This window comes from Protomyctophum bolini, assembly GCF_963924005.1.
Source record: "Protomyctophum bolini genome assembly, chromosome: 3".
NCBI lineage: Eukaryota > Metazoa > Chordata > Actinopteri > Myctophiformes > Myctophidae > Protomyctophum > Protomyctophum bolini.
This window is the reverse complement of record NC_137864.1, coordinates 47,945,878-47,969,743: the sequence shown is the minus strand read 5'-3', so window position 1 is coordinate 47,969,743 and position 23,866 is coordinate 47,945,878. Positions and strand designations below refer to the sequence as shown.

Here is a 23,866-nt window from a genome sequence, read left to right as displayed (position 1 = left end):
CTATAGCGTGCCGTTTTTCATCATTTTTGAGGATTTGAAAAAAATGACGAAATGACAAAAACGATGGGTTATAGCCCATGTTTTTTGAAATTTTGAAAAAAAAAGTTAGCCTCGTTTCTCATCATTTTGGACCATGGGCTATAGCCCATATCGTACGGCATACTATAGCGTGCCGTTTTTCATCATTTTTGAGGATTTGAAAAAAATGACGAAATGACAAAAACGATGGGTTATAGCCCATGTTTTTTGAAATTTTGAAAAAATAAGTTAGCCTTGTTTCTCATCATTTTGGACCGTGGGCTATAGCCCATATCGTACGGCATACTATAGCGCGCAGTTTTTCATCATTTTTGAAGATTTGAAAAAAATGACGAAATGACAAAAACGATGGGTTATAGCCCATTTTTTTTGAAATTTTGAAAAAAAAAGTTATCCTCGTTTCTCATCATTTTGGACCATGGGCTATAGCCCATATCGTACGGCATACTATAGCGCGCAGTTTTTCATCATTTTTGAAGATTTGAAAAAAATTACGAAATGACAAAAACAAAAGGTTATAGCCCATGTTTTTTGAAATTTTGAAAAAAAAAGTTAGCCTCGTTTCTCATAATTTTGGACCGTGGGCTATAGCCCATATCGTACGGCATACTATAGCGCGCAGTTTTTCATCATTTTTGAGGATTTGAAAAAAATGACGAAATGACAAAAACAAAAGGTTATAGCCCATGTTTTTTGAAATTTTGAAAAAAAAAGTTAGCCTCGTTTCTCATCATTTTGGACCGTGGGCTATAGCCCATATCGTACGGCATACTATAGCGTGCCGTTTTTCATCATTTTTGAGGATTTGAAAAAAATGATGAAATGACAAAAACGATGGGTTATAGCCCATGTTTTTTGAAATTTTGAAAAAAAAAGTTAGCCTCGTTTCTCATCATTTTGGACCGTGGGCTATAGCCCATATCGTACGGCATACTATAGCGCGCAGTTTTTCATCATTTGAAAAAAATGACAAAATGACAAAAACGATGGGTTATAGCCCATGTTTTTTGAAATTTTGAAAAAAAAAGTTATCCTCGTTTCTCATCATTTTGGACCATGGGCTATAGCCCATATCGTACGGCATACTATAGCGTGCCGTTTTTCATCATTTTTGAGGATTTAAAAAAAATGACGAAATGACAAAAACGATGGGTTATAGCCCATGTTTTTTGAAATTTTGAAAAAAAAAGTTAGCCTCGTTTCTCATCATTTTGGACCGTGGGCCATAGCCCATATCGTACGGCATACTATAGCGCGCAGTTTTTCATCATTTTTGAAGATTTGAAAAAAATGACGAAATGACAAAAACAAAAGGTTATAGCCCATGTTTTTTGAAATTTTGAAAAAAATAGTTATCCTCGTTTCTCATCATTTTTGACCGTGGGCTATAGCCCATATCGTACGGCATACTATAGCGCGCCGTTTTTCATCATTTTTGAGGATTTGAAAAAAATGACGAAATGACAAAAACGATGGGTTATAGCCCATGTTTTTTGAAATTTTGAAAAAAAAAGTTATCCTCGTTTCTCATCATTTTGGACCATGGGCTATAGCCCATATCGTACGGCATACTATAGCGTGCCGTTTTTCATCATTTTTGAAGATTTGAAAAAAATGATGAAATGACAAAAACGATGGGTTATAGCCCATGTTTTTTGAAATTTTGAAAAAAAAAGTTATCCTCGTTTCTCATCATTTTGGACCATGGGCTATAGCCCATATCGTACGGCATACTATAGCGTGCCGTTTTTCATCATTTTTGAGGATTTGAAAAAAATGACGAAATGACAAAAACGATGGGTTATAGCCCATGTTTTTTGAAATTTTGGAAAAAAAAGTTAGCCTCGTTTCTCATCATTTTGGACCGTGGGCTATAGCCCATATCGTACGGCATACTATAGCGCGCAGTTTTTCATCATTTTTGAGGATTTGAAAAAAATGACGAAATGACAAAAACGATGGGTTATAGCCCATGTTTTTTGAAATTTTGAAAAAAAACGTTATCCTCGTTTCTTATCATTTTGGACCGTGGGCTATAGCCCATATCGTACGGCATACTATAGCGCGCAGTTTTTCATCATTTTTGAGGATTTGAAAAAAATGACGAAATGACAAAAACAAAAGGTTATAGCCCATGTTTTTTGAAATTTTGAAAAAAAAAAGTTATCCTCGTTTCTCATCATTTTGGACGGTGGGCTATAGCCCATATCGTACGGCATACTATAGAGCGCCGTTTTTCATAATTTTTGAGGATTTGAAAAAAATGACAAAATGACAAAAACAAAAGGTTATAGCCCATGTTTTTTGAAATTTTGAAAAAAAAGGTTATCCTCGTTTCTCATCATTTTGGACCATGGGCTATAGCCCACATCGTACGGCATACTATAGCGTGCCGTTTTTCATCATTTTTGAGGATTTGAAAAAAATGACGAAATGACAAAAACGATGGGTTATATCCCATGTTTTTTGAAATTTTGAAAAAAAAAAGTTATCCTAACACTGATCAATTGTACAGAACATCAGACAGTGCAGACAATGCAACATTCAAAAATTAAAACCTCAAAATACACAATTTACAAAAAGAAAATCCTTTTACTTTTATATTGCAGAACAATAAAACCAGCATTCAGCTATCACAGATCCAAATTACAACTTTGCCTCATCATTGAAGTAATATTTTAAAACTCATTCATTCTATACGTTCTCTTTCCTCATAGTCATTTCCCACCGTGTTTCAGGCCATAGCAGCTGTAGCAGCTCCTCGTTTCCTTCCTCTCGCCCCCCCTCTAGCTGCTCCTCTCGCCCCCTGGCCCCTGGCCCGCCTCCGGGTGGGTTTGGAGCGGCCGGGTTTGGCCGTGGTAAAGGTGATGCACTGGGAGTCCAGGTAGTCCAGAAGCTTGGCGGCACCCAGGCGGATGCCGGCAGCCTTGAGCTGGGCCTGGAGCTGAGACAGGACCAGGGGCCGGTACTGCAGGATCTGGCTGTACAACGCCGGGTCAGACAGGATGAAGGAGCGCACTGCCTGGAGACTGTCTTGGTGGCGGGAGGAAGCCTGCGAGGCCGTCACATCGCTGTCCGAGTCGCCATCAGACGAGACACACAGCTCTGGGTTGGACCTGCAGAGCACAGAGGATATTGTCGCTATCAGCCCGGAAAACCTCCCATCTCCAAATTCTAACTTTGTTTTTTGCATACTTGATCATACTAACTTTTTCACAGGTAGCACTGGTGATACCTACCTTTTCAGTTGGTAGCGCCACCACAAATTAGGTAGCACCAACCTTTTTTTGTATAGCGCCGCAGCGCTGTATTAATACATGACCTTATCACCAAGGCTAGCAAAGGTTTTCTTGGCTGAAGCATAAATGCCTTAAATTAAGCACATAACATGTTATATTTCTCACTCACACATTCTATAGGAAATTATTATAATGAATTAACCTATAGTGCATTTTTCCATATCGTTATTATCATTTGGCTACTGTATATGAAACAGAATTAAATGACACACACCCCTTACCTTCTGCATGGGCATGTTCAACCTAATGGCCAATAAGGATATTTAACACTGAGGTGCCCACGTGCCCACTCTTCCTGCACCCTTTTGCAATGTGAAATGCCACCGAATTCATAATCTTTGCCCACTTTCCTCCTGTCTTTTCTTTATATGGAATGAACATTTGAAAGCTGATGTGCTTTTATTGTGAAGGGGAAAGTTTCTAAACGTCTCAGCCTGCATATTTCCATGTGCTGATCTACAAGCTCACAACGTGTGGTGGACGCGACGCGTTGTAAATCTGCTATTTTCAGCATGCAACACCACGTCGTACGACGAAGAATATACCAGGTTTCACGTGGGAGATGTATTTTGTTCGAGGCGACCATGTATGTAGCCTGGCCTGCATACAGTCTATGGCCTGCACACAGCGCTACTCGACGCAAAATAACAAGCTATTGGAAGCTATTTTTCAACAACAAGTTTACCGTGTTTGGGGTCGGAGACGAGGCGCAGTCCCCCATATTATGTTGTGTCTGCTGTCTCCGTGGATTCAGCGACAGCAATGCACAGCATGCATCATCATCACAGTTGTAAAAAAAAGTGTGCGCTCCAGGGAAACGTATGTAGCCTACAGCCGATGCTGAAATCAGTTTCGTTTTTTTCGGGGTTGATCAGTGAGCGCGCCGCCGCCGTTGAACTCATGCGTGTCGTGTGCAGACCGGTGCAGACAGACCGGCAGAGAGAGAGAGGGGGAGCGAGAAAGAGAGAGAGGAGGCGCGGAATGAGCGAGAATAAAGTAATATTTTATTATCGCGCTAACGCCCGTGCTTCATGGTTGAGGCTGGGAGTGAAAGCAATAAGTAGCACCGGTGCGACCTCGTTCAAATTTAACTCGCACATTAAGACATTAAGTCGCATATGCGACCTAATAGGTCGCACCTGGAGCCCTGCTACAGAACAAACACAAAATAATCAGAAATAGCAGATCTACAAGCTCGAAACACACCACGAAGCAATGCGTTAATGAGCTCATAAACTTGTGTGAATCCTGAAAATTAACAGTTTTGGACATATGAAGTTTCTACCTGGCAGGCGATAATGATACCGTCACTATGGGGGATAATGGGGCTGAGACCTTAGGTCCAATACGATAACCTTTCAGTCATGCCATTATCGGCAAAAACCTTCAGAAATTCAAAACGTTTAAAAAATAGCTGTTCTACAAGCTCACAACGGACATAGCTATTGTTAGCTACTTAATACTGTCACACAACAAAGTAGGGCATTAAGCTATCCATATAATTTTATATAAAACGTATATATATAGTCACAGCACAATCATGTGATCAACGTGTACTGTCTAACGATCATTTAGGTATAGCAATGAGACAACACGTGCATGCTCCAGTATAAAGCTTACCTCTCAGAATCTTCACTGGCAGCAGTTGAGGAGGTATTGGAACCTTGTGAGGCAGAGAGGGGTTCTGCATCTTCCTCATCATGAGAGACAGAGGGCTGTTTGAACGTCACTGCCTTGGCACTGCAGGAGCCAGGCCGAGTGCTGAGGCCAGCGCTGGTGGTGGCGACGCTGGGGAGGGACTTTGAGGGTGCTTCGTCTTCGGACTCTGAGCCAGCTATTTGGTGTGTGTACCGATGAATCTCCTTCAGCTTGAGGACCATCTGGCGTTTGGGTAAAGGACGCACACCAAACCTAATTGGAAGGGGAAGGAAAAAAGAAAACCCCACTTATTACACTGACAGAGAGCCAATATGAGCACATGGTGAGCACTAATTGAATGCTATATATATATATGGATATGGTCACTGTTGGGTGGAAACCTCATACGGTATGTCTAAAGCCGTTACTTTTCAGGATTAAGTTAAAACTAATTGTAGCAGATCTACAAGCTCAAAACACGTTTATTCATGCCGCGTTTTGAGCTTGTGGATCTGCTAGTTTTGAATGCTTTTGTGTGAAGCTGTAGACTAGAGTAATATGATCAGTAGGGCGTTAATTTACGAATATGGAGTTAGGAGGTTGTACTCCTGTCTTTATAGTGTCTGTCCCAACCTTGTGAACGTTACGTTAATAACGATATCCGACAATAATGAACTAATTACAAGTAGGTGGTCAGAAGTTATACCCTCCCAATTTCCCAAACATCTGTGTGCAAGGCTCATATCATCTTGTGGTATTTCCTCCAACCAGGTTTAGAGTCACTAAATGTAATCACGTAAAATTATGAATACACAGAATGAACTTGTAATTTGTCGAGATTGTTTTATGAAACCACGCCTCTGGTAAAAACCTAGCCTTGTGTAGCAATACTAATATCACTGCATGTGTATTAGTCTTTGACTTGTCCCTCTCAGTGTTCGATGTTTCTTTTCTCGCAATGTCCCACCCCATATTTGAATACTGGGCCCTGGTTGGTTATAGCCTGGTTCCAGACGAATCTGGTTGGCCGTCACCATTTCGGCCGTGAGATCCTCCCACAATTGAGAGGGGCCAGACTTCCCAGACTTCTGTCTGGGGCAATATGCATTGCAAAGGTTGAACATGGACCCACTGACGACTGACCTGTTGAGTTTGATCTTGAGGTCTGGTGTGTCCATGTCAGAGTACCCAGGCATGGGAGTGATGGGCACCAAGGAAGGTCGCTTTCTGCTGCGGGACGTCACTACAGAGGAGACAAACCACGGGAATATGTCATTAAATGTAATTAGATTTGCTTAACGTGGCAAATATGACAGAGATGCTACCTCATTGTAGTGCTGCAGTTACCTGGTGTTTTGAATGGGGATGCAGGGTTCACCCTCTGTGACAGAGTAAGCGCTTCCTCCTCTTCCTCCTCCCAGCTGTCCCATATCTTGGAATCCATGAGGCTGGCATTGACCTTGGCCGTGGTACTAGTGGCAGGGCTGATGTGTGGTGGGGGAGAAGGGGTAAAGGAAGGGCCAGCATGTGTAGGAGATGGAGATCTGGGTCTAGGGGAGCGTGTGGTGGTAGGAGTGGATGACCGCCCCAGCATTTCCCCTCCTCCTGAGCTGCGTTGAAGCGGGCTGGCACCGCCACTGTCCTCCAGCCTCAGACTGAAGCGGACGGCGGGGACGTCGTCTCCATCGGCCCCTGCATTGAGGCCCCAAGAGTCATCGAAAGCCATGGGAGGGTCGTCCATGGCCATGAAACTCTGCTGAAAACTGCATTCAGAAATGTCCGCCTGCTCCGTTTCTTCTTTCACCGACACAGCGGAATCATTCAGTCTCTCAGTGTCCACCTCTACTCCAGACACTCTCTCTCCTCCCTTGCTCCCCTCGGGTTTCTCTCCAGTCACCTCTGCTGCTTCGCTGCATTCATGGTAGTCAGACTGACTAGAGCGTCTAGTATGACTGGAGGACACACAGTCCCCGGGTGGACTTGGAGGACATCTGTGAAGGGATGAAGGTTGGGACATCGAGTTTTCAGCCCGGGAGAGATGAAGGCTCCCCAGAGCTCTCTTCTCCGGGCTCGGGGAGAGCACGCTCCATCGCCTTGCAGACGTTTCCCTGTCGTGGTCGCTGAGAAGCGGGGAGGCCACAGCGAGAGCCGAAGGCTGAGGCAGTAGATCCATACTCAGGGGTGTGCTGCTGTAAGGTGGACAGTGTTTGTGGAGAGGTGTGCCCTGTATAGAATCACCCTGCTGGAGAGGGAGGGGTTGGGAACGAGCAAAGCTGGAGTGTCTAAAGGGTGGAGAAGGAGGTACTGTACGTACAGGAGAGTTCCCGCCGCTGCCGTCTGACCGAGTAATGTGTTCAGGACCTCTGAGTGGACTGACGGAGGTACGAGGTCTGTTCTTTAACGACAGCGGACGAGAGGAGGAAGAGGACTGCGAGGACGACAAAGACGAAGAGCTGAATTTCGGGAAGAGCTGCGACCGTCGCATACTGCTGTGGGTCTGAGTAGAACTGGTGCTGGTGCTTCTGCTGCGGGGCTCTGGCGTGGCGGGGATGAGCCAGGACACTTCAGGAGAGCAGTCTATTGGACTGGGGTCCAAACCAGCAGAGCAGAGTCCGGCTTGATCCAGGTCTGGCACTGAAGATGATGGTGCGTTAGAGTTACACGACTCTTGACTGTTCTCTACGACAGATATTTTATGTTTCACATTTGACAGAGTTTTGATGTGGGTGTAGCTGTGGCCGTGTTGGCTTGGGTGAGGGGAAGGTGGAGAGGGACTCGGGGAACAGACGGCAGCAGGACCCGTCTCCATCTCCTCCTCAGAGTCAGACAAAACTACCAGTTCAGGCTCTTTACTACTTGGACGCGAAGCGGGAGTGTTGCCTGAGCGTATACTCAGACGGCCCTGGCTTTCTTGCTTTGGAGACACTCCTCCTACCCGAGGACGGACTTGATCGTTGAAGAACGCCTTGGGCACATCGAACATGTCAACATCTCTTCCTAAAGCCTCAGCTCCACTCGCTGCAGCAGGGGACAAACCAGGCACAGGAAGGTTGGACACACTGGAGGGGGGGCTCATGGATATGTCGATGAGTTCAATGGCTGAGACCGAGGACTGGAGGCAAGGTCTCTCACGTTTAGCTGCATCGTCCGAAGGGCAATGTTGTCGTTTTTGCGACGCAGCATTTTGTTTCTCGGGTTGTTGGGAGGAGTAGTCTTCCTCGTAGGCACTCCAGGATTCTGAGAAGAGACGGTTGTAGCTGCGATTAAGGCTAGTGTTCAGGTCACACTGGGGGCTTTTTCCCTGGGAATCTATTGATCCCCTTTGAGGTTCTGTGACGACTGGTCTGGTGATTTCATCATCTCTCTCCGTCTCAGAGTCCAGGTCTCCCTCCTGGCTCTCCTCCTCTCTCTTTCTCTGCGTGGCAGCAAACTCGTAGATCTCCTCGATCTCCTCCTCGTTCACGTGTTCATCTGGCATCTCTCCATCTCCAGATGTGACGCGGTCGGCGCGCCTGCCTTCGTCCAGTTCCCCATCTCCATCACTCTCTCCGTTTCCATCCTCGTGTTGGTCTTCTTCGGTCCACATGGAGCGAAGCAGATCCAGGAAGGCCTCCTCTGCCCCCGGCTGATTCTCCTGACCTGGGCCGTCTTCCCAGGACTCCCTCTCACCTGCTCCCTCGCCCTCGTTCTCCGTATGGCTCGAGTGCAGCTCGCACAGCTGTCGTAGATTCTCCAGATCAAATCTAAGAAAGGAGAACACAGATGGTGGAATGTTAACCACTTTCAACCTGGCGTCCGCATTTTGTGAATGTCACTAGGACCATATAACATTGTAAAATACCTTTGGGCATAACTGACGCCTGGGGCTCCATATAAAGACAATGACACCTCCTCAGATTAGTTCGTTCACTTACATCAACTACCTCTTAACCCATTCTGACCGGGAACCCATTTTGGTGTTTAGCATCATGTCATGCTTTAGCTATTGAAAAATAGCAGATCTACAAGCTCATAGCGCGCCACCGAGTGGCGCGCTACGAGCTTGTAGGTCTGCTATTTTTGAAAAATCGAAGAACGACTGACATTTTTAGAATCTGATCTCAGGTCAGAATGGGTTCATCAGACCCAGTGTGTGTCCAGTGGAAACCTCGTATGAATCTGATCTCAGGTCAGAATGGGTTAAGGGCCAAACCACACCAATGATTCGCCATGCAACTCCTTGCGAGTAGTTGCATGCAACGGTTTGCAACCATTATCCCCAATGGCAGTGGCAAGGACTTGGGCAGTTGTGAGTTGGTGTTGGTGTGACGCTTTTGTTGCAAGGAGTTAAGACTAGTTGCATTGGTGTGGTTTGGGACTAAGACAAGGCATCAATACCAATTCCACAGAGCCCTCTCAGCAATATTAGACATTCAACCCCAGCTATCTGACCGACTGTACAGGGGCACCTCGGTTCAAGTCCTACTTGGACACCATCTCAGTGGGTCTTGATCTAGGATCCTTAAATAGGGTAACTCGTGGCGGTATCCATAGTATGCTCCTGAAACGTTCTTTGCACTCATTAACGGCAGAGTTTCATTTTTAGAACAAGTTAGAACAATAGTGGGCTGTGCAGCTATACAGGCTCCACCTGGATGCTAGCTCCAGCACATGGGGCAGCAGGGAGGCTGTGAGCGGGCAGTGGCCAGTGTAGAGGTGTTGGAGCAGGAGGTAGACAGCCTGGCCTGGAACGTCGCCCAGCAACACCCTCTGGGCAGCGGGCGCATCCTCCTCCTTCACCCCAAATCCACTGTCATGCACCTTGGAAATTAGTGGATGGTGAAGGAACGAGAAATAAAGTTATAATGAACACCATATACATTTTGACATTAAACTATTTTTTTAAACAAATATATCAGGCCTGCGTTGGTTTCAATTCAATGTGTATTTTTCACCCAAATTCAAATACTGTACATGTTTCAGTACTTTGCCATTTTCTCAGTTTTAGTTTAGTTTATGTGATCATCTTCACAGTGCTTATAAGTAGGGTGGCCAGACGTTCGGAGTGTTGCCATGTCCGCTTAATTATAAGCGACTTTGGGCTTGTTTTATATAATAGGCTACTAAGCCTAGTCAGCCTTCTTTTGGGCTTGTTTTCATAGACATGGTTGCTTGGTTCTCTTCCAAAACCTGGCAACACTGCCAGTGGGATGGTCGGTTTGTTTGTTGAGCTCTCACAATCACTTTAGTATAGTTGATGCAGAGATAAATAAGCCAAATATGCCGAAATGAAAAACTACATTTAATGAGCAATGGAGCAAGGAACTCGACATCATAAAGAAAGGGAGGCTAAAGCACTGTGAACATATAGGCTACTGGCTTCATTCTATGTCCCACACCGATGACCATAAGACTGCATAAAAAAAACCACAAGAAAGAGATTAAACATAAAACATATCTAAACATGAAATAAAATAAATTGATTATAAAATGAAAGGCCTTTGTGGTACCCTATAATTTAAAAAGGTTAATTTAATTAGCAAATATATGTTCTCTGTGGACATAATGCTGGAGAGGATGGTGGTGAAAATCAGGTGCAATAGTAGTAGTAATAATATTAATATCTGGGGGGGGAATTAAAAGACTTCAGTGCACTGTGCCTATACATGTTGCGACCGCAGGTCGCAACATGTGTAGGCACAATGCAAGGAATAAATGCATTCGCCATGTATCCGAAGGAAGTCTGATCCAATCACTTTTAGATTTCTCCAGTTTAATCCTGAGTTTAAGTTTTGTAGTGTTCAAGATCTGATTTTAGGCATGTTTAAGCCTCCAGGAAAATCCGTGTTGAGGTTCTTAATCCACTGTTTTTCATTAAAACGTCTTTGTCCTACTGTCCAGTTAGGATTGTGTTGAAGTCCAGCGCATTTTAGAGCTTCAATGCCGTGCGCCATGAAATGTTGCACCAATCTTGTGGTTGTCTTTTTGGCATTGTTAATATTGTATCTGTGTCGTCCCAGCCTAGTACCTATTGTTTTACCTGTCTCTCCGACATATTGTAAACCACATTTTTCAAATGTGATTAAATAAATGCAGTTGCTGGTTCTGGCTGTTATTTGTTGTTTAATCTCTAAGACGCGTTTTGTGGTTCTATTTTTTACTAATTGTTTGGGTTTGAAGTATTCTGGTCCCTGGCGTGCTGGTGTGTTGATTTCTTTTAGCTTGCTGTGTACTAGATAATCTTTAAGGTTTTTATTATTTCTGTAGGCCGATATAATTTTATAATCTTTTAGAAGATCGTCCATAATCAATCCAAACAATTACCAGATTCAAAATACATAAATCAAATACCACACCCATGTTACTATAGAGATCCACCAGGATCCATAGAAGTTATTTTGCACTACAAAACCCAACCTTAAGAGTTAATAAATAAGTGAGAAGCTCTGACTTCACAATTGTCTGGTATGTCATGATAAAGTGCCGCAATGTTGTGGCTGCACTTGTCATGAGGTCTACACTACAGTATGTGCAGTGTAGGCATTTACCATTTGTACCAGCAGGGGGCAGCGAGCATAAAGCATGAATGAATGGGCAAAGTAGACCTCTCCTGTGTCAACTTGGAGCTGCACGTCACTGAGCTGAGGGTTGTTCACCATACAGTTCAGGTCTGATGCTAGTCTGGACAGAGGCTCCTGTGGAGAACAAACACAATGTATCAGTGAACAGTTCAGGTCTGATGCTAGTCTGGACAGAGGCTCCTGTGGAGAACAAACACAATGTATCAGTGAACAGTTCAGGTCTGATGCTAGTCTGGACAGAGGCTCCTGAGAAGGACAAACACAATGTATCAATGAACAGTTCAGGTCTGATGCTAGTCTGGACAGAGGCTCCTGTGGAGAACAAACACAATGTATCAGTGAACAGTTCAGGTCTGATGCTAGTCTGGACAGAGGCTCCTGTGGAGAACAAACACAATGTATCAGTGAACAGTTCAGGTCTGATGCTAGTCTGGACAGAGGCTCCTGAGAAGGACAAACACAATGCATCAGTGAACAGTTCAGGTCTGATGCTAGTCTGGACAGAGGCTCCTGTGGAGAACAAACACAATGTATCAGTGAACAGTTCAGGTCTGATGCTAGTCTGGACAGAGGCTCCTGAGAAGGACAAACACAATGTATCAGTGAACAGTTCAGGTCTGATGCTAGTCTGGACAGAGGCTCCTGTGGAGAACAAACACAATGTATCAGTGAACAGTTCAGGTCTGATGCTAGTCTGGACAGAGGCTCCTGAGAAGGACAAACACAATGTATCAGTGAACAGTTCAGGTCTGATGCTAGTCTGGACAAAGGCTCCTGTGGAGAACAAACACAATGTATCAGTGAACAGTTCAGGTCTGATGCTAGTCTGGACAGAGGCTCCTGAGAAGGACAAACACAATGTACCAGTAACAGTTCAGGTCTGATGCTAGTCTGGACAGAGGCTCCTGAGAAGGACAAACACAATGTATCAGTGAACAGTTCAGGTCTGATGCTAGTCTGGACAGAGGCTCCTGTGGAGAACAAACACAATGTATCAGTGAACAGTTCAGGTCTGATGCTAGTCTGGACAGAGGCTCCTGTGGAGAACAAACACAATGTATCAGTGAACAGTTCAGGTCTGATGCTAGTCTGGACAGAGGCTCCTGTGGAGAACAAACACAATGTATCAGTGAACAGTTCAGGTCTGATGCTAGTCTGGACAGAGGCTCCTGTGGAGAACAAACACAATGTATCAGTGAACAGTTCAGGTCTGATGCTAGTCTGGACAGAGGCTCCTGAGAAGGACAAACACAATGTATCAGTGAACAGTTCAGGTCTGATGCTAGTCTGGACAGAGGCTCCTGTGGAGAACAAACACAATGTATCAGTGAACAGTTCAGGTCTGATGCTAGTCTGGACAGAGGCTCCTGAGAAGGACAAACACAATGTATCAGTGAACAGTTCAGGTCTGATGCTAGTCTGGACAGAGGCTCCTGTGGAGAACAAACACAATGTATCAGTGAACAGTTCAGGTCTGATGCTAGTCTGGACAGAGGCTCCTGTGGAGAACAAACACAATGTATCAGTGAACAGTTCAGGTCTGATGCTAGTCTGGACAGAGGCTCCTGAGAAGGACAAACACAATGTACCAGTAACAGTTCAGGTCTGATGCTAGTCTGGACAGAGGCTCCTGTGGAGAACAAACACAATGTATCAGTGAACAGTTCAGGTCTGATGCTAGTCTGGACAGAGGCTCCTGAGAAGTATCGGTAAAGGTTCGTTCAGACTTGAATTGTTAGAGCGGTGCGATTTCATACCAAGTCAATGCAAAGACGAGAACGGGCGCAGCGCTACCTGGCGCAGTACAAACAGGACGAACAGAGGCGAATATATATATATATATATTCAGATTTCAGGTCTGAACACAGCTTAACAGTTCAGTGCACTATTATGTCTCACACATAGCCCACTGGTTGTAATGTTATTTGAGTTGGCAGCAGGTTTGGGTAGGGACTAGCGACCATAAGATACACAGTCAAGCAGGAAGTATTGACTCGTATTTCATGGTGTAAGTGTAAACAGTGTCAAAATCACACTTATAGCACATGCACATAAACAAATCAGATTTGTCAATCTGTAGATTTTTGTGATATTTCCCCACATACGCTGTTAAGTACCAGAACTTGATACACATTGGCAATAGTTTTTTACTTCAGAAAGACTGTCTTTGGCCCATGTAGTGGGGAAATCAGTTCAGTCAAAATCAAACATTCTCTAGAAGCTTTGCAGTGTTTAAAATCATCCACAATCTCTGGCTAAAATCAGAATAAATGTGTCACCATCAATAATTGCGTTGTATTATTTATTTATTACATTTGTCACATTGCTTATTTGATCTCAATGGACTGTTATATATTGTGCTGGTTTTAGTGTGTAATTTACATGTTATGTAGTTGTTTTTGTCTAACTGCCCAGGAAGGGACAACAGAGGCAAATTAGCTGCTAGATATATGGTGCCTGTATGGTCCCTGTAATAATCAAATAATAAAAACAAACAGAGGCCTTACCGATCGGCGAGTGCATTTTTCCGTCTGTCCTCCTGTCTGTCTGGCGCTCCTAGGTGCATGGCTGTGGGTGGTGGGTGGTTTTTCTGGTAAGAAACCACTGAGATGCAGGTCATCCTGCTCTTCTGGCTCTTCAGGCACAAAACCACTGACTTGAAGATCTGGCACTGGGGAAACAAATTGGGTGCGTTTAATACCTGTGGTACTGTATTTGGACACATGTTGTGGGTGGTTGTGTCACAAATGAGGGACTCGATTACAATTGTTACTTGGATGTCACTGGTGTCATCAGATCACATATGGACACTTTAAATGTGCAAAGAAAAGAAACATTCCTACAGAGATCAAAAGATGTGAAAACCATATTACTCATTGCCCTTTCCATTTCAATTTAGGTGACACTGTAACTATATATTAATAGACCGTAGGTATTCCTGAGAGTGAGAATGTTACTCGTCTTGTACTGCATATTCACATCATCATACTATAGCGGGTGGGGAAATCCCACCCCAGCTGTGGGGTGGCCTGGGTGAGGTAAGGTTTGCCACCCTCCCAGCATGACAGAAGAGCATAACGGCTGCTACTGTATGTGAATATGTTTAATTAGTTAGATAGATACTGTGTAAGTACAGGTTCCCCACCTTTTGCAGGCCTTATGGAAGTGTAGCCCCACTGGCTGAGTGTCATGCCCTCATCGGCCAAATCAATCAGATCACGGAGGACTTGGCTTCCCACCGGGAGGTGACCTGTCCCTGGGGTGGACACTGTCTGGGACGAGGAGGGGAGAGTGGAGCGCTCAGCCACGCTGAGCGAGGTTCCATCTCTAGCAGGCGGGCAGACAAACGATTCAGGGTTGTCCTTGTTGGAAAATATCTCTGTCTAGAAAGTAAAAAAAACAAAAAACAAAAGGGGGATTAGAAAGATGTCATCATGTACAAACAAACATACATACATACATACATACATACATACTTTCTTGGTTAAAAGAAAAAATAAATGGGCACTAGCATGCAAATAAGAACAATATGACAGCCATCATAGGCTTCCATGATCAATGATCATGGACGATCTACACTGCCCTACAAAGTGCAGTAACTACTGGAAAATAATTAACCAAGTTTAAAGTTGTTTCAACTTGTTAGCCAAATGAGATATCGTCATATAAATGATATTACACTAATTGTGTAACTGTTCTTGGGGTCATTGTTTATCCCCAAAAAATCACAGTCGCTGTTTCCAAAAAACAAAGTTAGTGCACTTTGGCGTTGTAGGTCTACCCCACTTGATTTCAGAAAGTGACCAATGGTCTGTATGACCACCTGTGCTCTGAAGACCATGACCATTTCGACATGAAACTATTTTGAAATACATATTGGTATACATCAAGCCTGGGTGGGTTCCCTTTCAATTCCATCATGATTCCATGTACGTAGGTGCATTTTCATCTTGTACAAACAAGAACAATGTGACAGCTATCGTAGGCTTCCATGATCATGCACAATCTACTACAGACTACCCCACTTGATTTCAGAAAAGTGATAAGTCACAGAGGTTGGTGTGTAAAAACTAAAAACAGAAAAAGCTAGCAGAGCTTTCAGAGGAATAGTGAAAACTTTGCATTTTCCTCATGGACGACTCACTCTAACCCCTGCTGCAACAATGACAACTCATCTTAACCCATTCTGGGCGGGCACCCATTTTGGTGTTAGCACTATGTTATGCTTTAGCTATTGAAAAATAGCAGATCTACAAGCTCATAGCGCGCCACCGAGTGGCGCGCTACGAGCTTGTAGGTCTGCTATTTTTGAAAAATCGAAGAACGACTGACATTTTTAGAATCTGATCTCAGGTCAGAATGGGTTAATCAGACCAGTGCGTGTCCAGTGGAAACCTCGTATGAATCTGATCTCAGGTCAGAATGGGTTAACTCGCCTCTGCGGATTTCCAAGCCACAATGAACTCCCCGAGCTCTGGTGTGTAGAACTCCGACAGACGGCCGGGCCCTTTGTCACGCAGCTGGCTCTTGTGCCACAGCGGGGCGGCATCGCTGCTCCTTGCAGACAGGCCACTGGGGCAGCGGGGAGGGGTGGGAGGAGGTGCAGAGGCCAAGCCACGCAGCAGGAGGACAGCCACACGCTCCTGGAGCTTCATCAGAGCCGTCTCAGCATCCTGAACCAGGAGCAGTGGAGGAGGGGGGCGAGGAACGCCACCCTTTCTCCTCTTCCCACGGCCTTTACCTGTGACGAGGACGAAGAGGTTGAGATGCTACCCCCCACTCATTGTTACGATATCAGTTTGTATAGTCAGCGACAGACAGCGAGAGGTGTAGTGCTCTCCTCGCTCTCCCCCACTGCAGCATTCAGTATCTAATTAAATCATCTACTTGTAGATTGCTATTTTCCAAAAACATTGCCTCTTATTTGACAAGTTTTTGCCATGTGCGTCAAAAGCAGCCTGGACTACAAATGCTACTTTTCTACTAGACCGTAAACACGACCTTATTGGACACTTTTTTATGATTTACTGCCTCTTGGCCACTGGGAGACTACGTTGCGGCGTTCAGCCATAGTCTGAACGCCGCAACGTGAAGCCACATGGTCCCCAGATGACAGAAATGTGAAAATGTAAGGACCTTTTAAATGCCTTAAAAGAAGTTGAGGGGGGGGGGGGCGCATACGTTGGTCCGACAGGCTTTAGTCTGACACATGCGTGGCCGGGCTTCCTGTGAGGTTAGGGTTTTGGGTAGGGTGTCGGACTAATGCCTGTACGTGCACCCCCAGATCAGCCCAATGTAGGCAGGGTCAGTGAGAGGTGTCATGCTCTCCTCTCCACCACTGCAGCATTCAGACAATTTATATATGAATGATAAATTATGATTCCCTCACTAAACAACTTTGAGGGCAAAACAACATGGATCTGATGCACATGAGCTTAATTATATATTTATTTATTTATCGACTAAAACTATGACGAAGAATGTTTGTCGACTACCTTTTTCCACCGACCAAAACGAAATAAAAACTAAGCCATGATGACTAAAACAGTGACTAAATAAATATACTGATAATTTCGTCAACAACTAGACTAAAATGTTAGGGAGGGACTGGAAGAGATCCAGTAGAACTAAAAGACAAGTCATTGTATGCTTGGTTGCATGCTGAAAATAGCAGATCTACAAGCTTGCAACGCATCGGGCTGTGACGCGTTGTGAGCTTGCAGATCGGCTATTTTCAGCATGCAACCAAGTTTAAAATCAGACATTGCGAGTGCGACGCCATCAAGTCCCACCAAAATAAATAAACAGTAGATTTGTAGATTTAGTCATCTGAAATCGTATGATATTTACTCAAAAACCAAAGCAGCAACTAAAGTAGCTTTACCTTTATCAGGTCTCCACCCTAGCAGTGGAGGTACTGAGGAGTGAGGAGGAGCAGCGGTCTGCCTTTGTATCTCTCTCTCCCTCTGTTCTTCCTTCATTCTCTCCATGAGGGAAGAGGAGAGAGCCAGGGCAACCATGGTCTCCTCATCCATGGGCTGGGCCTTCTTTTGGGCTTTTCTTCGCTTCTTGGCTGGCAAATCAGGATCTGTTGGTCCTTTCCTCTTAGAGCTTCCGGTCTGCCCACTAAAAGTAGAAGAACAGATCACTGTAACAGACATAGTTTGATTAAAGACAGGTCTCCACAAACCAATCACACTGTGTATACTACGGAAGGGATTCTGTAATGACTCATGAAAATAAATACAAAGATCAAGGCAAGCCGTTTACTCATTTGAGCCAAACGCATGAACCACATTTAACCTGGTGTCCCTAGTTTGGACATGTCATCATACTGTAGGTATGTAGGTAATGTTCAAAGATGATCATTCATTTTCTCCAATAATCTGCTTTCTTATAGATCCCGTTTTTGCTTTTCGTCTCGAGTAGAGGGTTCAAGTGGTTAAAAGTCCAGTCCAACGCCCAGTAATGAGGTTCATCAGTCTAGTAGGATGTGCATCAGCAGTGCTTGTGACTGTAAAAATGCACCAAGACAACAAGGGGGCAGACTCACGCTTGGTTAGCGGCACCGCCATCGATGTGATCCTCGGTGGCCTGTCTCTGCAGAACCTGCAGCAGCACGGCTGGAGACACACCCATGTCTGAGGAGCAGCGCTTCAGGTGGACGGATCGACTCTTCTGGGACTTGAACCTCTTTCCACAGATGGGACACCCTGGGACACTCGGGGCAGGGGCAGGTGCAGGTGCTGGTGCGCCGTCTTCAATTACGTCCAAACACCTTGCAGAGAAATATGGTAGCAAGAACATTCAGAGGCACAAGTTGATGGAGGAGGATGCATAATCATACATTTCACCTAAACCAACCACTGTGAGCTGGTTGGTGGGCTTTTTCGTCGCGCTACACAATCATACGATTAAGCATAAAAATAGGGCTTTAGTGGTTATCCCCTTCTCCCTCGGTCTGATCAGTTTTGTGGATATTGAAAATAAAATTATTTTAAAGCATAGGTAAATAAGGTAAATAAGGCATATAGGTAAATAAGGAAAGGACTGCATTTGCACAAAGTGTATTTGGTCTCAGTCCAGTGGATAAAACCAGCCAATAATTAAACATGATTGATTCACAAGATCAGTGATTGACCATTTAAAATGTTCATTTGTACCAGATATGTCAGTCTATTGGCTCTCAATATTATCATAGCCATGTACAGTACTACAAGGTCATCAGTCTGCTCACACATTTGGATTGAAATGAATTAATATTATCAACGTCAATTTGTCATGACTTTTAGGTTGATGCTAGAGTTGTGAAGTTTCTAAAGTCACTTTCAAACTCACACATTTTGGACTAGTTCATCGGTTAGTTTTGCAGTACAACACCATTGTATGATGAAGTAAATATATAAATATGGCTTAAGTGGTTGATCCCCAGACCTGTTGAGATGTTGTGTGCGTCCCTCTGCTGTCATGTGGGATAGATCTCTGTTACAGAGCTGACAGAAAAACAGGCCTCTGTCCTCCAGGTCCACAGCTTGAGCATCTGCTGCCTCTCTGTCCAGCTCCTGCTGCAGCCTCAGGGCCAGGGCCTCATCGCTGTCCTGGGACCCACAGGACGACGGCCCGGGCTGCAGCCTCAGGGCCTCATCGCTGTCCTGGGGCCCACAGGACGAGGTCCCGGGCTGCAGCCTCAGGGCCTCATCGCTGTCCTGGGGCGCACAGGACGAGGGCCCGGGCTGCAGCCTCAGGGCCAGGGCCTCATCGCTGTCCTGCAGCCCACAGGATGAGGGCCCGGGGGTGTCTGAACACACAGAGTACATGAAGATAAAAGTTAGTGGCACGCTGATGTTAACAATTGCGTTCATAATTAGATAACACTGAAGAGAAACAACTGTGCACAACATGATACAAGGAGAAAACAGCATGTGCAAGCTGAACTGAGAAATGCGTGTAAAAAAGATAAAACATTATCCACCTCCTGTGAATCACAAGAACCACAACCACAATAAGTGAGATCACGTTTCTCACACGATTCTCCACTTTTCCATAAAAGTATATTGTCTTTAGTCTGTAGTTGCTGAACATCACTACATTCACAATGTAGCACCTGGCGCCAACTACTATGGCTTTAACCCATTCTGACCTGAGATCAGATTCATACGAGGTTTCCACTGGACACACACTGGTCTGATTAACCCATTCTGACCCGAGATCAGATTATAAAAATGTCAGTCGTTCTTCGATTTTTCAAAAAATAGCAGACCTACAAGCTCGTAGCGCGCCACTCGGTGGAGCTTGTAGATCTGCTGTTTTTCAATAGCTAAAGCATAACATGATGCTAAACACCAAAATGGGTTCCCGTTCAGAATGGGTTGAACATCAAAGTGCTTGACTTCAACCTCTCTTAAAGTCTCTCTCATAGCAAAAGTAAATCAAATGAATTGGACGGTTCTCTCTCAAATTTAGAAATGAGATTGCATAGGTGTCTGAATCTACACCACAACCTTTTGTGATTAATTGTGCAGCACTACCTCCATTCACTATGGAGAGGCGTGACACTGTGTAGTGCAGATGTGGTCAGCGAGTGTCTGTGCACTGTAATCCTAGAATGGCTGATATAGTGACATGCACTGGACTGGATCATGTATTCTATTTACAGCCATAGTTCAATTTTGTGGAGGGATTAAACTCAGCAGCATTCTAATGTGTAGGGCTCAGTGTACTCATCCAATAATTAACTGCTGTGCTGTAACCTGGGATCAGCCTTTGTCATCTAGCATCATCAATTAGAAAGTCAGAAAACGTGTATTAAGTAGTAAGTAAAGTACACATTGCCACGTTTCCACCAGATTCACACAGATCATTGGTGAAGAGTCAGTTGTATATGTCCCTAGACCTAGAATGCCTGTGATCATTTAATTATACTTCGTAAATTTTCATGTATCTCAGGCATAGATGGCTTGCACTGGGTCCTGGTAGAACTTTAACATTATGCGGCATAAATATGATAAATGCTCCGTTTGTACTCACCCATTAAATAATTCCAAAGACGTGGTGTGAAAAATGGTCCTCTAGTTTTATATCCATGTGAAAGTTCTGTCACAAAATGCGTATTTAGTGAATTATCTCCACTTTTTCAAGAGATGCACACAGACATCTTTCTCTCTGGGCGAAGGGGGCCGGAACAATCGATGAACTGATTTTACAAATACGTCCTGTTTACCGCAGACGTCATCACCGTTTTGTGACAGAACTTTCACATGGATATAAAACTAGAGGACCATTTTTCACACCACGTCTTTGGAATTATTTAATGGGTGAGTACAAACGGAGCATTTATCACATTTAGGCCGCCCATTTTGAACCCGAACAGAAATTAACCTGGGTGTTCTATGGCTCTGTATGTGAAATACTGTACTTACTGTATGTAACAACAAGAGCCGTTCTAGGGCTAGTATGTCCCATACCCTGCCACATACAGATAATGTGGTGAATAAAAGTGGAGATATTTTACTAAATACATGTTTTCTGAATGAATTTCAAATTGATATGATACCCAAATGACAAAAGCTGACCCAAATTTATCATTGGGTCACACAGTGTCTACAAATTAAAATACCATGGAGATGCTTCCCATCATGAAAATGCATGGAGTGTTCTATGATTGTATTATAATGCATGCAATATGGTATACCATTCTAGGCTAAAGTGTACTGCAGAAGTGTGTGTTACCTTTCTGTACTGACTGACGAGGAGTGATGTCCTGCTCAGTCCCTCTTGAAGGGTCCTTCTCTTTGTGCATCATCTTCTGTGGGCTGACTCTCTTAAACTGCTGCATTCTGAGGAGCACTTTCTCTTTGGCCCCTGCAGCCTTCTTAGTAATGTCGATTGTTGCCTTGGACTCGCCAGCAGAAACAGGCAGCCCCATGGGGGCTTCTCCAGCACTTCTAGTGACATCTGGCTGTTTAGCTTCAAGTTCTTCGTTAGGAAGCGCCTTGTTGGAACTGGCAGCAGCAGATCCAGTGGAGGATTCGACATCTCTCTTAATTCTCTTTCGTTTGTTGGTGTCTCTGGGCTGAGTTGAGGTGGAGGGCTGCTGAGGCTGGGTGTTTCTCGGTGGTGCCGCCGCGGTGGTGTCGTTTGGTTTCCTGCGAACTCGTTTCAGCAGCTTGAAGTTGGAACATAGATCCACGAAGTCCTGGTCAGAGTCGTCCATGATGTTACTGTTGAATTGTTGTTGTTAGTTAGCTCATGATGCTAACCTGTAACGAGCATCTGGACGTTCTCTCCAGAGATGAAATGCATGTACCTTTCCCGTGAAGGTACAGATAATAATTCACCATCGCAGTGCTCGTTTAGCTAGCTGCTACACAAACGAGTTATTTTATCATGATATAATATTAATATAAACTGGCATGTTAGTTTGTTTACTCACAAATCAACCGCTACATCTTGAACTTCTTCCTGTCACGTGTAGTGGTGTCCTGCTTTTCCACGTGACGTGATGATGACGAAGGCTCGAATAAAGCCTATTGTGAAAGGTCAACACTAAAGTTAGTAAATATAATACAATTTGATATAAAGTATATTATGTGTTAATAACTCCCTGTCCAAATATCAACTCAGCAATAACCTCTTAAATGTAGAACTTTAAGAGGTGGTTCCCAAAGTGGGGTCCGGGGACCCCCAGGGGTCCTTGAGGGAGTTCAAGGGGGTCCCCAGCTAAATTATAGTTTGGAACCAAATGGTGTGTACAAATGTTGTCCATTTGGTTGATTATGTGCAAAGTTTCCTTCTTGTTCAAGATAGGTCTTGTCTTTGTCTTGAAATTGTATGATATAAAACATATAGCTTTATCCCTTAAGCCTGGGACCGAGGCTATCCCTCCATGGAGTATTACGAGATGTCTTGAAGTATTATTGGCTGTTGGCTTTGAGCAAAGCAGACAGTATTTCATCTTATCTGTATCACAACATTTATTCAAATGTGATTGTGAGCTGTGGCAAATTCTGCAATAGAGGGTATGATGCGCATGCATAAAGTGAGTGGCAAAGTGAGTTTAACGTTGTTTAAAGGCGTTTAATACAATCAGATAGGACTTTTCTGTTTGGATGTATGGGTTGTCAAGGCCAGAAAGTAGCTTAGTTCTTGACTCAGTAGGCGTTCCCACATAACTTCCGGGTATGATGATGATACGCTCATACCCTCTATATGTGCACAGCTATAGTGCAGCATCACTTATTCACTTCTGATGATGCTGCTGCTGCAAGACTTTCTCACATTGCTACAGGTGGCTGAGGAACGCTTCCAAGATTGCCAGAGACATGCTGTGGCTGGATTCATCTTTAATCTGTGTATAGTCACTGTATGTTTTGGTCATCTTCCAGGGGTTGACACTATAGGTCTCAGACACACTTGCCCAACGGGAAACTACAGGTCACTGTTCTACTTGCCCAAAGGTCAGGCCCACTTGCCCCGAAAAGTAAATTGTCGATTATTAATGATAGGGAAAATGTACACTTGTGGACAAATAAATAAATCCAATCGATAACTACCTTTTCAGTAATTAAGTAAGCAAATTAACAATAATTTAAATCTCGAGAGCGTAACATGAAACCAAATGGACCTATAAGGGTCCATTTGGTTGCAAACTCTCCATCATTTAGGTGGGGACCAACTGGAACCTCCCCAAGGACCACTGGTGGTCCCCGGACCACTGCTCTAGGGGGCCACCTGCTGGTGTAGCTTGGCTTTGCTGGTCATTCTAGCCAGCCAGCTGGACGACCAGCTTGACCAGCAGGATCTAACTTAGCCTGAGTGTGTGACCAGCTGACCAACTATACTGCCAAACCAGCAACACCTGCCTGACCGATTTCACCAGCCTGGAAATCCAGTTAAGACCAGCTAAATCCAGCGACCATCATAAGCTGTTTTTTTTCAGCTAGGTATATGAGAATAGCCTACAAGCTTGTAGATCAGACATTTTCAAATAGCCAAATATATATTGGGCAGGGCTGAAGTGGTTAATGTAGTAATGTAATGTAGTACTGGTTTCCTAGGCTAGTGTAGTACTAGTAACTAGAAAGTCAATTTCAGAGAAGTTAAGTGTGCCTGCTGCTCATCAAGTCTGATATATGCTACCTTTTACCTACCTGCTACCATGCTACCTTTAATCACTTTTAACATAACTTTAAGCATACTTAATAGAACTATTTAGGCCATTATTATTGTGCAGGTGTTTCCCTGCGAAAAAACATCCCTCTGGCTGTATTTTGGTTTTGTTCTGCGGTTTATGTTGACATTCATCCCTGTGCAGGGATGTACTTAAGTTAC

At 44.2% G+C, this 23,866-nt stretch overlaps 1 protein-coding gene across 1 annotated transcript; it reads right to left on the bottom strand.

Moving 5' to 3' along the window:
* Positions 1–2,611: 2,611 nt before the first annotated feature.
* On the bottom strand, positions 2,612–21,991 carry slx4 (SLX4 structure-specific endonuclease subunit homolog). Its single transcript, XM_080760158.1, has 13 exons — positions 21,266–21,991; positions 18,971–19,334; positions 18,090–18,314; positions 17,421–17,662; positions 15,969–16,277; positions 14,682–14,915; positions 14,044–14,207; positions 11,504–11,650; positions 9,607–9,776; positions 6,324–8,719; positions 6,120–6,219; positions 4,959–5,249; positions 2,612–3,155 (listed from the first exon to the last, which is right to left on the bottom strand). The coding sequence occupies exons 1-13, from the start codon at positions 21,747–21,749 to the stop codon at positions 2,774–2,776; spliced, it is 5,508 nt and encodes a 1,835-aa protein (XP_080616284.1). The 5' UTR covers positions 21,750–21,991; the 3' UTR covers positions 2,612–2,773.
* Between the last annotated feature and the right edge of the window lie 1,875 nt (positions 21,992–23,866).